The sequence below is a fragment of the Artibeus jamaicensis genome, unplaced genomic scaffold (assembly GCF_021234435.1).
Source record: "Artibeus jamaicensis isolate MK-2021 breed Jamaican fruit bat unplaced genomic scaffold, CSHL_Jam_final contig_1015, whole genome shotgun sequence".
Taxonomy (NCBI): Eukaryota; Metazoa; Chordata; class Mammalia; order Chiroptera; family Phyllostomidae; genus Artibeus; species Artibeus jamaicensis.
In genome coordinates this window covers 1,874,979-1,888,832 of record NW_026521194.1, presented here as the reverse complement: position 1 = coordinate 1,888,832, position 13,854 = coordinate 1,874,979, and the positions used below count along the sequence as shown (strand labels likewise).

The following is a 13,854-nucleotide window of genomic DNA, read 5'->3' as shown; positions in this document are numbered from 1 at the left end:
CAGAGTGCCTAGCTTTTGTGTGTGTGTGTGCCTAGTGCTACTTAAAAAGTATATCTCTGATCATTGTTCTCATCATTTCTGTGGGTTGCTGCTTTTTTACTGCTTCTTCCTCCAGAACATTCGAAAGGATGAGCCCTGCTCAGCACACCCGTGTCCTGCCAGAGATTACATTCTGTGTGTGTGTGTGTGTGTGTGTGTGTGTTCAGAATTTTAATGTTTAGCTACATTTGATTTCTGTTAGTTGGAAGAAACCAGAAATTTAATTTGTAAATAAACTTTTGTATTATTTTAAAAAGTAATTATGTGAATGCACTAAAATAATGAGAAAAACAAAGGCTCTTCTCCAAGCAGAATCTACTGTAGAAAGGGGCTTTGCTCACTGTCTCAGTGTCTTTGGTTCTAGACCCCAACCAAGGGGAAGTCAGGCCATAGGCCAGATATTTATTAATCAATTCACATTAAATTATCATAAGGATTTCTATTTTAAGGTTATTAACTTTGCAAACCTTTTCCTTTTCCTTATCACCTGTTATTGGCCCATAAAAGCCTACAGCCCTCTTTCGCGTCTCCAAGACATTGTGAAAGGAGCCTTCTGAATGCCCCAAACATGCCCTTTTCCTTTAAAACACAAACAAAAAAAGTCTTCATTGAGTTAAAATGAACTTGCTTTAAGTGTATGTCCATTTTGAATAAACCTACGAAATTGTGCAGGCATCCCCCAAATCTAGGTTTAGAACATTTCTGTCGCCCCCAAAAGACACCTCATGCCCGAATGCAGTCACACCTCATTCCTACCTCAGCCAACTACCATCTCCCCCCCCCCCATATGTACAGCTTTTCCTTTTCTGGCATTTTCTTTTAGGCACTGATATTATGCATTTGTAGCACCTGCTTTAACTACGCGACTGACGCGCTACCTACTGCGTTAATGAGGCACCTAACACCTGCTTTCACTAAAAGTATGCGTGACGATGTCCTCTCTTTTGTAGGGACATTCAGCTGAAATCATCTCCTTGTCCTTCAACACCATGGGAGACAGAATCATCACAGGGTCTTTTGATCACACAGTCATAGTGTGGGACACTGGAACTGGAAGGTATTCTGGATTTTTAAGAATTTTTCAACCTGGATCAGAGGGTTGAGAAGACAAATCTTTGTTATTTATTAATTCAGTCTTAAATGTATTAACTGTGCTCTGCACTCCATGGGACATAGGACTAGGACACTAATACGTATTTCATTCTTTAATGATATTTCTGATCCACAAGAAAATATGTGATTTCTCAGAATTCTGAACAAAGAATGCCAATGAGGAACCTGAAAGGGGAATGGTAGCGAGAGCCTGGTTATATAGCTGTTATTTACCCCTCGTACTAGTAATGAGATTTCACTGGCTTGTGATTACGGTAGGCATGGCTGTCATGAATAAATAAAATCATGGCTAATTTCCCAAATTTAATTTAGCCCGAGAACTTCAATTTCCTTCCTAATTATTTTTGGTTCTAGTTGCTAAGAAGTTAACTAAATTAGCCTATTTGTGCTGTTAAACTGCACTCTTGGACTTGTCTGCATTTGGATAGGAGGGGTTATCATCAGGGGCACCGATCAAGATGGAGGCGACAAGAAATGGGAGAGAAGGAGAGGTCCTGCAGACACTGAGGGGCAGTTTCTGAGCTACCTGGGGTCCACTCATCTGGTGTAGGAATACTGCCAGAATTTCAGACTGCCCTTATTTGTTTATCCGTGCCTTCCTGAGGTGTTAAGTAATGTTATCTTTGATTATTTAAAATTTAAGTATATTTTTGTTGAAATGAAAGTAGTCATTGACTCCTTTTGAGCTACAGTAAAGCCATCTTTGTTTAGTCATGAGAAATGTTATTTTGTGAGAACCAGACTTTAGACTCCTACATGCATGGGTTTGCCATCACGAACTGTGCACGTACGCTGACGTAAGGCACCTCTGAGTCATTTCCACTTCGCAGGAAGGTGCACACCTTAATCGGGCATTGCGCTGAGATCAGCAGTGCCACATTCAACTGGGACTGCTCTATGATACTGACCGGCTCCATGGACAAAACCTGCATGGTGAGCTCCAGCAGTGGATCTGCTTTGTCATTCTCACCTCTGTGCTGTGCACTCTCAGACACTCACTGCAGCATTAACGACTTTTAAGATGCTATAAACTTAAGATGTTAACTTATAAATAGTAATTGGTAATTTTTAAATTTTAAGTTTTGGATGCCTCAAGTTTAAAGGAACTATGATGTAGTAAAACAATTTTAATTGACTTAAATGTATTAAGAGATGTTATTTTGACAAGGCACATTATTTTTGTTTACTGTCCCTCTATTTCTTTATTAAACATTGATGAAGGTAAAGCTCAAGAAGTCTCAACACAGTGTCTTCCTGCATTTACTTAAAATTTTTTTATTATTGTTCAATTACACATGTCCCCATCTACTCAGTACTCTCTGCTGCCCTACCCACACTCCCTCTCCCACATTCTATCCTCCCCGCCCGTTGAACTTGTCCATGTCCAGGGGTCCTTCACGCTTGTTCCCTTCTTCCCCCTTCTTGACCCTTCTTCCCCCTGTTATCCCCCTCCCCCTCCCTTCTTGTCCCTGCCTTTTAAGTTTGTTACCAAGAGCTTATACTCTGGAATTATTACTTAATTACATATCAAATGCATTATAATCTTAATGAACTTCTCATTTTATCACACTTTAGTTTTAGATCAACCTTCTTGTTATGAAAAGAGCACAGTTCTACTCCAGTCAGTGAAGTATACACTTTGAGATTTTTTTCCCCTAATGTAGTGTCAGATTTGCACCATCCATTCTAAATGTCTTTCTTTGGTCTCGTCTGTGTCCGAAGTGGGCCTTGTCAGCTGATTAGCTGTGGCCTCTTGTCAAAAATCAAGGTAAAATGAACAGAATGTGTAAAAACTATACATATGATTTTGGCACAATGTTTAACCAGCCCTAAAAATGTCATAAAGACGACTTCTGGCCATCTTTGCATTTCAACAAGAAGTCATGGTCTTCTTCTTCTGCTTTTTCATAATTGCAGTTGTGGGATGCTACAAATGGAAAATGCCTGGCAACACTAACAGGCCACGATGATGAAATTCTGGACTGCTGTTTCGATTACACTGGAAAGCTTATTGCAACTGCTTCAGCCGATGGTAAGACATCTGTTCATACATTTAAGTTGTGCAAGAATTCATGCTTTGAAAAATATGTGTGATTCTACACTATAGGTCATCCTGTTCTTTCAAATTAGTGTTTTGGGTTTCTTCAGATGTAATTCCATAAGTTGGATTACTGGGTCAAAAGGCAGATCCATTTTGAATTTTTTGTGGTATCTCCATATTTACACTGTTGGCGGGAATGCAGATTGGTGTAGCCACTGTGGGAAGCAGTGGATAATTATTTTCTTAAAGTAACCACTTATTTTTTTCATTTTCTCACATATTTTTGCTTTTAAAAGTCACCTCTTAACTGTATAATTAATCTGCTCTTTTCATTTTAAGTATCATTCTCATTTATAGAAAAACTCCATTCAATTAAATGTATATACGGGCTACTTACTTTGTGCCCGGAATTGTTGTAGAAACAGGGGCATGTAAGTGAACAAAAGAGACAGACATGCCTGTTCTCAATGAGAGGGAAACAATGACCGATGCCATACATTTATTGTATGTGACATGTTAGATTATACAGAATGGAAGAGGTTGATCAGTACATGAAAGGATGGACACGAATAAAGTACAAGTTCAATTCTTCTAGTTTGTTTTTCTTTGATCTGCTAGGTTTCCTAGCAGTGATTCAATTCTTTTCTTGTGTGATAAGATATTACTTTAAAAAACTATTTTTCTCTTTTGGTGTGTTTTGTAAACCTCCTCTCATTCTGTGCTTCCTGAACAGTATTGATGTTTTACACCAATCTTTTTTATTTATGTCTGGTCTTTGCTCTTCATTTCTTTCTTAAAATTGAATGTATCAATGTAGTGAGTTACCTCTTAAACTGCATCTCTTTCACTATATTACCTTTACCTTCCTCGCTGGGATTACTCTGAAAGCTTAATTTTCTGTCTTACTCATATTTTTATCTTTTATTTTTTATTTTATTTATTTTAATATATTTTTTATCTTTGAAAAATTACACTTTCAAGACTATCTTATTTCTGTACTTTCTGAAGATTAAAAATGCCTTTGTGTTAATTTAGAGCATTGCTCTATGCAGGACCGTTTGTGTTATTAACGAACTCTTAAAACAAGTTGGTTGCTTGCTTTTAAGTCTTTTGAAATGCCCCACTAAGTGACAAATTTTATATTTTTAATTATATTCCCTCTAAAATAGCAATTTTTATCATTTTGTCCACTTCCTCCTGAGTTGACTTTGTCAGAAAGGTAAGTTATAATTTAAGATATTTTGCTTTTCTCTGAAAGAAAATTAAGCAACCAGTAAACACACTATCCTTGCTAATTTTACCTGTGTGTAATGCTGTGATTTGCAGTAAGAAAGTATCCTTCACCTGGCCTGACAGATTTTACCTTTTTTTCTGGTAACGATTGCATTACTGCTGTTTTTCTCCTCTGTGCTTATATAACTCTTCCATTCCTCAATTCTAAAGAAACATATACTTTTCCTTCTATTTATCCATCCATCCATCCATCTACCCACCCACACTGCATGTATTTATTCAGTGGCTCTTCTGAGCTCTGCAGATACAGCAGGGAAACAGGGACAGACCATTCTCTTAGCTCCTTCTGTTGAAAAGGGCTTCCTCATGCCCGTCCTTTGTTCACTGAGTGGTGGCCACCATTCCTTCTCAGGGCTGCTTGTGCCCTTTTGTCATCTTAGACTCCTATCTGGTGTATGATGCTAAGGTTTCTGCTTATTGCATCCCCAACCTACCAAGACTTGTTTTCGTTCCCTTTTTTTCCTTTGAAGTCTTTGTTTTTTGTTCTGAATTGGTGTCTCTTTGCCTTTTTTACCTTGGAACCCAGTATCTCTTGCAATAAGCTCTTATCCAAGTGGGACCAGCTCGCATTTACAGAATCAAGTGGCTGGCTGTCCTTGCAGGCAAGAAGGCAAACCTAACAGAGAGCTGTGTGCCAGAGGGATAGATATGTAGATAATTTAAGGCATGTGGTTCAAAGTTCTGTATTTCGGATGAATTTATTTATATAAATATCTCCACTCCTCTCAAAAAGGAACAGCAAGAATTTTCAGTGCAACCACAAGAAAATGCATGAGTAAATTGGAAGGTCATGAAGGTGAGATTTCAAAGGTGAGTTCCTTTCTTATTTGGAGCAATTTGTTTCCTTTCAAAAAATAGATAGCATGTTTAGCGTAACTAGGTATATTGCCAGGCTAGTAAAGTTTATGCAATTATCTCATTCTTTCTAGAAATCAATTTCCTAAAGGCTTTATTTTTAAGTGTGTCCTCAAACTCAGTATAATAAATGATTTCTACAACTTTTCAAAAACTATAAAGTGTTCCCCTCAGCCATTAGTAAAGGATTTAGTTAGCAGAAACTACTTATTAAGCTATTTAAGAAGCTTACTGAATGCTTGTCCTGGTTGTAGTAGACACACACCTTTATATTGTGCAAAGAAAACATCATGTAGAAGTATCAAGTGTTCTGTAAACTTTCAAGTTTACATGCAATTGAGGAAGTATTTCATGGAAATATTTAACACTCAAAGTTTGAAATGACCTATTTGTAATCTCTAAGCCTGCAGCTTTGAATTGTGTGTAAACTCCTCCCAAAAGCTTGTTCACAGAGCAGATCCACCCAGCTGGTGATCTGAGGCTTAGATGTGTCCTCAGAAAATTTTAGGGAAAGCTGGGATTTGGTGGCTCTCACCTCCCAGCTCAGGCTGATTCCTTGACCTCATGCCCGAGGTCAGATTTGCTTCTTCCTTCTCAAATAGAAGCTGATGGTATCAAGTCTCTGAAGGCTCTGCCTGGAGCCTAACCCCAACCTCCTGCCATGCTCTCTCCCCTCCTGGACCCACACCTGCTGCTGGTGGCCACTGCCAGACCAGCAGACCTGGTCTCCAAGGAAGTGCAGAGCCCATTCATTCCCTTCATGGGCTGGGAGGCCTTAGGGACTGGCAGGAGAGGGGACGGGGCAACTGTGAACATGGGCAACAGGCTGAGGAGAGAGCTTGGGTCATATTTCTGAGTGTCTGACTTGATAGCTGTTGACATATCTGGTGTGTCACACTCAACAATTGCTTATCTATTTTTGTGTATGAGTGAATAAAGAGTTCTAAGATTCTGTCTTATTGCATTGTAAGCTTAAGTGGTATATCGCTTCTTGAATTGCCACCCACTAATACCATTTCTATGGCGTGTCAAAGTGAGAGTTCATATTCATTCATTCATGTATTCATTTATTCTTTTTGAGAGTTTCTACTGTGCTAGGCATTGCTCTTGGTATTGGTGACACAATGATGAGAAAAACACATGACTCTACCTTCATCGAACCTTCGGTTGTAGAGGAGGTGGCACAAATCTTCTGATGATTTAGGGAGGGTTGTAAGCACGGTACCCAAAGGACTAGGCAGTTTTCTTTGACTGCTCAGACATTATCAGACAATGCCTGACACCCAGGAGACACTCAAAGCATGTTTATGGAAAGTGCTGCACTTTGAGTAGCGATAGACAGAAGCCCTCGCTCATGGGCCTGGACATTCCCTTATTCTGTGGCACAGACTGTGTGCTTTTGACTACCGGAAGTGGGGTTGCAGAGGCAGCATCAGGTTTGGGTACATAGACGCCTGGCTTGGCTTCTCAGCCTCTTTGCTGGCACGAAGAAAGCCATCATGGGCCTTTGGAAAGAAGTAGATACAGAATGTTCAAACTGTAAGGGCGCTTTGGTCTTTGTCCTTGGAATTGTGAGTGGGTAAGCAATAACATTTTTCTGCCTAGATTTTAATTTGCATGTATTCGTCCCTGCAATATCTTTCCCATCATGAAGGAACTGTTCTGTGTAAGAATAAATAACAGGCTGGCAAGGTGACAGGTGCTTAGTAATGTCCTTTTTTTTGCTGATTAAAAATGTGTTGGGAATCATCATGCAAATCTGTCTTTCTTTCTCATTTGCAGATTTCTTTCAACCCCCAAGGGAACCGTCTTCTAACGGGCAGCTCAGACAAAACAGCAAGAATCTGGGATGCTCAGACTGGCCAATGTCTCCAGGTGCTCGAGGGGCACACTGATGAGATCTTCTCATGTGCTTTCAACTATAAAGGCAACATAATCATTACAGGTGGGGAGAAATAAACACCACAGACTTGGCTTTCATTTTCGAGGGGCGCGTAGGGATCCTAAACTGAATACAAAAGTTCACTTCCATCCCTACCTCTCCTCCAGGGGCCCTGGCTCATGTACATCTAGGGGTGCTCTATGTCCATTATTTAATTTTATCTGCATCACAGAACCACAGGAGTGAGCCCTGCCACTGGCTGTAAGGCTTTGTGATTTTAAATTTTAGTTGCTCTACCCAAGGTAAGAATTCGGTAGCCTGCCTTGCCAGTTACTGTCCATCAGATGGTTAATATTCAGTTGATGTCAGTTAGGTGTTAGTAGCTGAAACGGTTTGAGACCCTGGGTTCTTCACAGTTGGATTTTAGCTTATTAGAGATTTATTCTTTGAGTTATTGTTTTTTCCTCACTACTTTCCGAGCATACGTTGTTGTCCCCTGCTAACATACAAATATTTGGAGAAGAAAAAACTCATATTGAGCGTTTTTAACCATTCACAATTTATTGGGAATTTATCGTATTAACATTTTGTGAGAACTGAATTGAGAATAGATTAATCTGGACTGCGGAAAGGAGAGAACAATGACAAGAAGACGGTATAATGTGAGTGCGGTGCTGCTGGGGGAGACTTGGCAGCAGTGGGTGTCACAGCAGTGTGGGGCAGGGACACCCGAGGACGTCACTAGGACCCTGCGTGCCTAACTCAGTGACTCCCGATGTGCTGAGTAAATTTAAAAATTGCTCAACTATCTGATAAGCTCCATGTCCCACAGGCACCTGTGGCTTTGTGTATGGGCTGCTTCCTAGTCATCCAACTTCAGGAGGGCTGTAAATAATCTCCCCTTTTGCCTTAAAATGCCTCCCCCTTTCTTCTTAATTCTGAATAAATTCTAAAATTACAGATTACTTTCTTTGGGTTTCTAATTTTTTGAGGGTTGCTGAAATGTAGCTATTCCTAAGAGAGTACCATTAGAAGCCATATATTTTATTGTGAACAGCATGTCAAATCCGTTCCCGGGAAAAGGAAAGAGCGGGGGCTGTGATTGAAGGCACAGGATGCTCTGCAGGGGACAGCCGCCAAGTAGGGAAGAAGGCGGCCTGGCTGGGTTGGCAGAGGACCAGCCTTTCCCAGCCCACATGCTTCTGTGAGGCGGCTCTGCAATGCCTCACCCCTCAGCCACTTTTCACGAAGTCCCCGGAGTGGTCAGGGGAGGAACCCCCTTTTTCTGTGCCTTGTTTTAGTGCTGGAACTCTGGTTCCTGAGCTCTTTGAAATGCATTTTTATTTGTTTAGTGTATCCTGAGGCACCAAGGTGCTAAGTACTGGCCCACTGGGCAACAGGACAGGAGCGATATGCTTGTCTTGCCAACAGCAGAGCTCTCTCTTTGTTTGAATTGATCTGCCCTCTTTTTTTTTGGTCGACCCCAGTGTCCACCGCACATGTTTTATGGGACTGCCCAAGGTGAGGTGGAGAGTCACAAACTGAAAGGGAATTGGCCAGCAAGGTCATTACATTTTTAAAGTGTAAGGCGCTTTTGGTGGAATGGGCAGTTTTCACAGGCTTTCCTAATCCGTGTAGCCCTCACTTCTTATGTTGATGATATGCACCTGACCTCTGGAGACAATGACACCGGGACTGCCATTTCCATGGAGGGAATGTGAGAGGTGACCCTTGGCAGAGGGGAGGGGTTGCTTTGGAAGAGAGTGTGTCATAGTCTCTGGGAGAGTAGGAAGGATGCCAGTTTTACATTTGAACTGATGGTGAGAAACATCTATTGACATTTGGGTATGCTCTGAAGTAAAATGCACTATCTTCTCATGTGCGAGCACCAGAACCTGCAGATGTTCATGTTCGCTGTATTTCTTTCTACCTGGTAGTGATGCTTGAGGGGAGGGCAGAGGGAATAGTAGAGAAGGATGCCAATGTGGTTGCAATCCCAGGTTCTCTGTAATTTTAACCTACTGTGGATCTTGCTGGTGTGAGTAGGATGTGAATTTGTACATTTTAGGACTGACAGAATCATGAGAGGGAGGAAGAGTGAGAGAGAGAAAGAAAGGGAAGAAGGAAGGAAAGAAGGAGGGAGGGAGGGAAGGAAGGAAGGAAGGAAGGAAGGAAGGAAGGAAGGAAGGAAGGAAGGAAGGAAGGAAAGAAGGAAGGAGGGAAAAGAGAAAGAAAAGAAAAAGGGAAAAAGATTCCCACTCCCCAGACACCCGATCTGAGTGTCTCGGGAGCTTGGTAGGTAGGTGGGCACATTTAGCACATTGAAAATCAACAGTGATCCAGAAAAATGTCAACTTATAAAAAGAGAGAGTGAAGTGAATAAAAAAGAAAAAATAACTTCGTGAAATTTGTCTTAATAGGGAGCAAGGATAATACCTGTAGGATATGGCGTTGACTGAAGAGAACCAGTTGATGAACACACTTGCTCGCAGTGGGAACAGGAGCCGGAGCTTCGCAGATGGCACACACGCTATGTTGATATTTCCCGTGTTCTCTTTTTCCATGAGTCAACTGTTTGTACACTGTCCTTAGCTTCACAGATATGACTATTAAAACTGAAGAAATTATATCATTGCTTGGTATCATTTGCTAGAGATGATGACAGGAAACAGCCTACTGTTTGGAAAATGTCACTAGTAATTTCAATTTTTTAAAATTTTTTGATAGCATCATGACACTGATAAATGAAACCAAAGTACTTTAACAATGTGTCTAGATTTAACAATCTATTTAGATTGTTGAATAAAAATTTTGGAGAAATTCCTTGTGAATTGTACATATTTATAGTGTGTTTTTAAGGGGAGAGGTATGTTAAATATGTGATTAGAAGTTTTATTATTTAGTTGGTTATTTTACTTCTTTTCAGCTAAGAATGAGAAAGGAGACTGCAATAGAAGGTTAATCTTTCTTCTTTCACATTCAAGAATATTTTTCCTCCACCCCCCAAAAAGTTGAGGACCTATGCTATAAAATTAAGGCAGCATGTAGACAAAATAAAGTGAGTCTCCAGAATACATAGCAAATATATTCTGGATTCGTAGTGGGCTGAAAAAAGTATAGACAGGTTTATTCATAAGGGAAAGTTAAACAGAAAAACGTTTAGACTTCTGAATTATGAGATCTAGGTGGGAAACAATTGCTGTACTAGGGGAAATAATCAAACACCAATGTGACTGCAGCTGAAACATGAAAAATGTTTATAAAGGGCTGTTTTGTGTAAAAGTGCCACATATTACAAGTTAATGTTTATATCTATATTGCAAATTAAGTTGAAGGAAAAAACCTGAGATGAAACCAGTGATGCCTGAATCCAGAGCAAGAGAATCTTATGGAATTATTTTCTAATACTAAAAATAGTAATCATCGTGGTTTATTGTGCACCAGATGTTGCCCAACCATATAGTAGGTAATCTCATTAGATCCCCCCAGCAACTGTTCCAAAGCAGGTTATCATCCTGATTTCAAAGAGAGGAAGGTGAGTCACAGCAAAGATAAATCGGGTATCCAGATATTAGGAGACTGAACTCCAAAACGCTGCGTTCTTAAGTGAATGAGGTTTAATTATGGCAGGAGAGTGTCAGATCTATCAGTAGGAAGGTTTGGGGGAAGAATCACCTTTCTGATCATCTGTGTATGTCTCACCTTCAAGATGAAGAAAAATGAAACAAAAGCAAAACGAACACAATTTCTGGGCGGCTGCTGGAAGGAAGAAGTTCAGAGATGGGGAAGACAAGGAGAGTTTGGGTTTGAGGACACTGGACCAAAGTGTAGCTACTTCTTTCAAAGCTCTAAAGAAGCAGCAGATACATACTCTTCCTCTCTAACCCTTCAATGACTTTGGGAAGGTGGTGATACCATTTGGTTTCGTGACTCCAAATGGTTAGCTAATTATGGTTATGGAGATCATCCTATGTTTTGGAGACCAATTGGAGACCAATTCAGGCATAGGAAGACCGAGCCAGAAAAAGAGTTGCTCCTCTAACTTTTATGTATTGAAGAATTTCTAAGTACAGTATTTATGAAGGCTTCCAGATATCACTACCTACTTAAAAATAAGTGTTTAAATACCTAAAAGCATAAGAATACCTATGATACACCCTTCCATGTTGCTTCTCAGTCTATGGATAGTGATGCTATTGGCTAGGAGGCACTCACCTGGGCCTATTGCTGCTGTGGCCACCCCCAGAGGCATGTCCCCGACCTGAGGCCAATGTCCTGACTGGACTGGCCCTTGTGGTTCTTATTACAATTGCAGGATGCACCTCAGCAACAACCATCAGGGAGGGAAAGAGAGGGTGTGCAGACTTGGGTGTCTGCCTTTGTTACAGGCAAAGGTGGGGTGCCTGGGGTTTCCTGGGAAGTAGTGCGCAGGCAGGAAAATGTGCTGCTACTCAGGCAGGCAGTTCTCCAGGCTGCCCCAAAGGGAAACTTCGTGGGTGGGCAGGGCCTGGCTTCCTACCCAGGTGTCTAGCTAGTAGCTGGGTCGCAGGGCTGGCAATGTTTACTCTCAATGGTTGTCTTTGAAATGGATACCTCAGCAATCCAGAGCTTAATATCATGCACTTACACTGCAATAAAAAAAGCTTATTTTCATGCACTATACTACATATACCTGTTTTATATCCACCTGAAGTACTGTAGAGTTTAATGATGTGGGCGGGCTCTGGAATCAGGTTGACTGGATGTATGCATTGTATATTCTATTTTCAAACTCTTAACTGTTGGCAAGTTACCTTTGCACTGTCTCAGTTTTCTCATCTGGAGAGTGGTAATAATAATAGTTCTTGTTTTGAGAGTTCTTTCTGGTACCTCACAAGCATGCTGGTAAATGCTTGCTATTATTCTTATGCTCAATAGTTAGCAGTCATCTTTTAAAAATTGTGTGTCATATATGGACAAAAACTTCAGGGAGGAGCACAGTGTTATGTATCATAGTTGTCATAAATCATAGTTTAAATCCAACTCACTTCATGTATTATAGTTATCTTAGGAAGAATTGTAAATTGAATTTTTATAAATTAAATTAATATTTAAGAGCCCTGGAAATTTTTCTTTTAAAGTTCTCTGTTGAACAGAGGAGCTGAGATGTAAGGTCATCACTGCAAGAGATTATGGTCTAAGTCATCTCCATGTATTTTGGGTTTCATGTAGGATTTATGAAGGTAGATCAATTGTCATAAAAATAAGATATCTTTTTTAACAACTCATATCTAAAACTATGGAACTCATGATTATGCTTAATTTAAAAACAAAATAAATGCATTCTGAACTAAACAATGTTTTTATACCTGTAGATCTTATATTACATTAAAAATATATTAGTAATCTTCTAATTGAAATTACAAGTAAATTTATTATCTTATGTATTTTTCCACTGCTGCTGTTACTCTAAAAATAATTTATCTTTTTGGATCTCCAAAGGGATGAAATTTGAAGTTAAAAGAAAAGCAATTAAGATATTGAAAGACAGTTCTCAAACACAAGGAAATGTAAACTGAGTCAAAATATCTACAATCATTTTAGCTTTCTTACCAAGATTATTTTATGTTTTCATTTCATTCAACTTTTAAATTTTATCTTGGTTAGGATGTTTTGGGTGGCGAGTAACAAAGGACAATTAGAACAAGGACAGTCCCAAAGTCGTCTATCTCAGAGGCAGGGGGAATCAAGCACCTGAAGCTTGGGCACTTTCTTTCTGCCCTTCTTGCTGGCGTCTGTCCTGTGTCTCCTTGCCAGTTGCAAGATGATGGACACGGTCTTCTCAGTTTAAGTAGCTTGACTTCTCTTCTAATCTCATCAAGTCCAGAAGAGAACATCTTGCTACCCCTCCCATTACCATCTGCCTTACACTGTAGCAGTTCCAGTCCTGCTTACAGTGGAATCATCCATCTATTGCTTTTCTGTCTTTATTTCCTCTACCCACTGAATCATAAACATTTTCTTCATTAAGAAACAAATTGTAGCTAGCCAATCTTACTGTGATTTTAATTTATAATTCCATTACTCCCCTTCCACACTAAAATCCTAATCTTCTAGTTAATTTTCTTGCTTTCTTTGCCCTATCAGATTATTTTTCTGAAATATGAAGAAAAATATCTCCAAATGTTTATGTATTTTACAGTTTACAAGGTTTGTATAAATTAGTTTATTTGTTAAAAAATAAAATAGGGATTATTACAGCCCTAATTTAGAGGCGATAAAACATGCTTGGGAAAAGGAGGGTTGCTTGCCCTGGCTGTAACCGCAGGGTTGCCAGTTCATTTCCCGCAGGGCTCACACCAGGGTTATGGACTCAGTCCTCGATTGGCGTGTGGGCAGGAGGCAGCCACTCAGTGTTTTTCTTTCACATCAATGTTTCTTTTTCTCTGCTTTCACATCTCTCTTGAATGAGGATAAAATAAACCCTAAAAAAATGGAGACTGGCTTGCTCAAGACCATTTGGCCAATAGGTGGCCAGACATGAACTCAAACCTAGAAAGGCTGTGTCCTGCAAATGGCCCAATGAGACTATTAAATAGTGATGTGCGGCATATGAGTTTTCCCACGTGGTTGTGGACTGACATGTATGGCT

The 13,854-nt window shown here is 40.0% G+C and overlaps 1 protein-coding gene across 1 annotated transcript in view; it reads left to right on the top strand.

The window, feature by feature from the left end:
- DAW1 (dynein assembly factor with WD repeats 1) overlaps window positions 1–9,810 on the top strand; it is a 35,316-nt gene extending 25,506 nt beyond the window's left edge. Inside the window, exons 8-13 of the mRNA XM_037139117.2 lie at window positions 990–1,096; window positions 1,983–2,085; window positions 3,070–3,184; window positions 5,220–5,296; window positions 7,124–7,286; window positions 9,644–9,810. Coding sequence (XP_036995012.2) covers window positions 990–1,096; window positions 1,983–2,085; window positions 3,070–3,184; window positions 5,220–5,296; window positions 7,124–7,286; window positions 9,644–9,678 — 600 coding nt within the window. The 3' untranslated portion in view covers window positions 9,679–9,810. The remainder of the gene's footprint in view (window positions 1–989; window positions 1,097–1,982; window positions 2,086–3,069; window positions 3,185–5,219; window positions 5,297–7,123; window positions 7,287–9,643) is intronic.
- The last annotated feature ends 4,044 nt before the right edge of the window (window positions 9,811–13,854 follow it).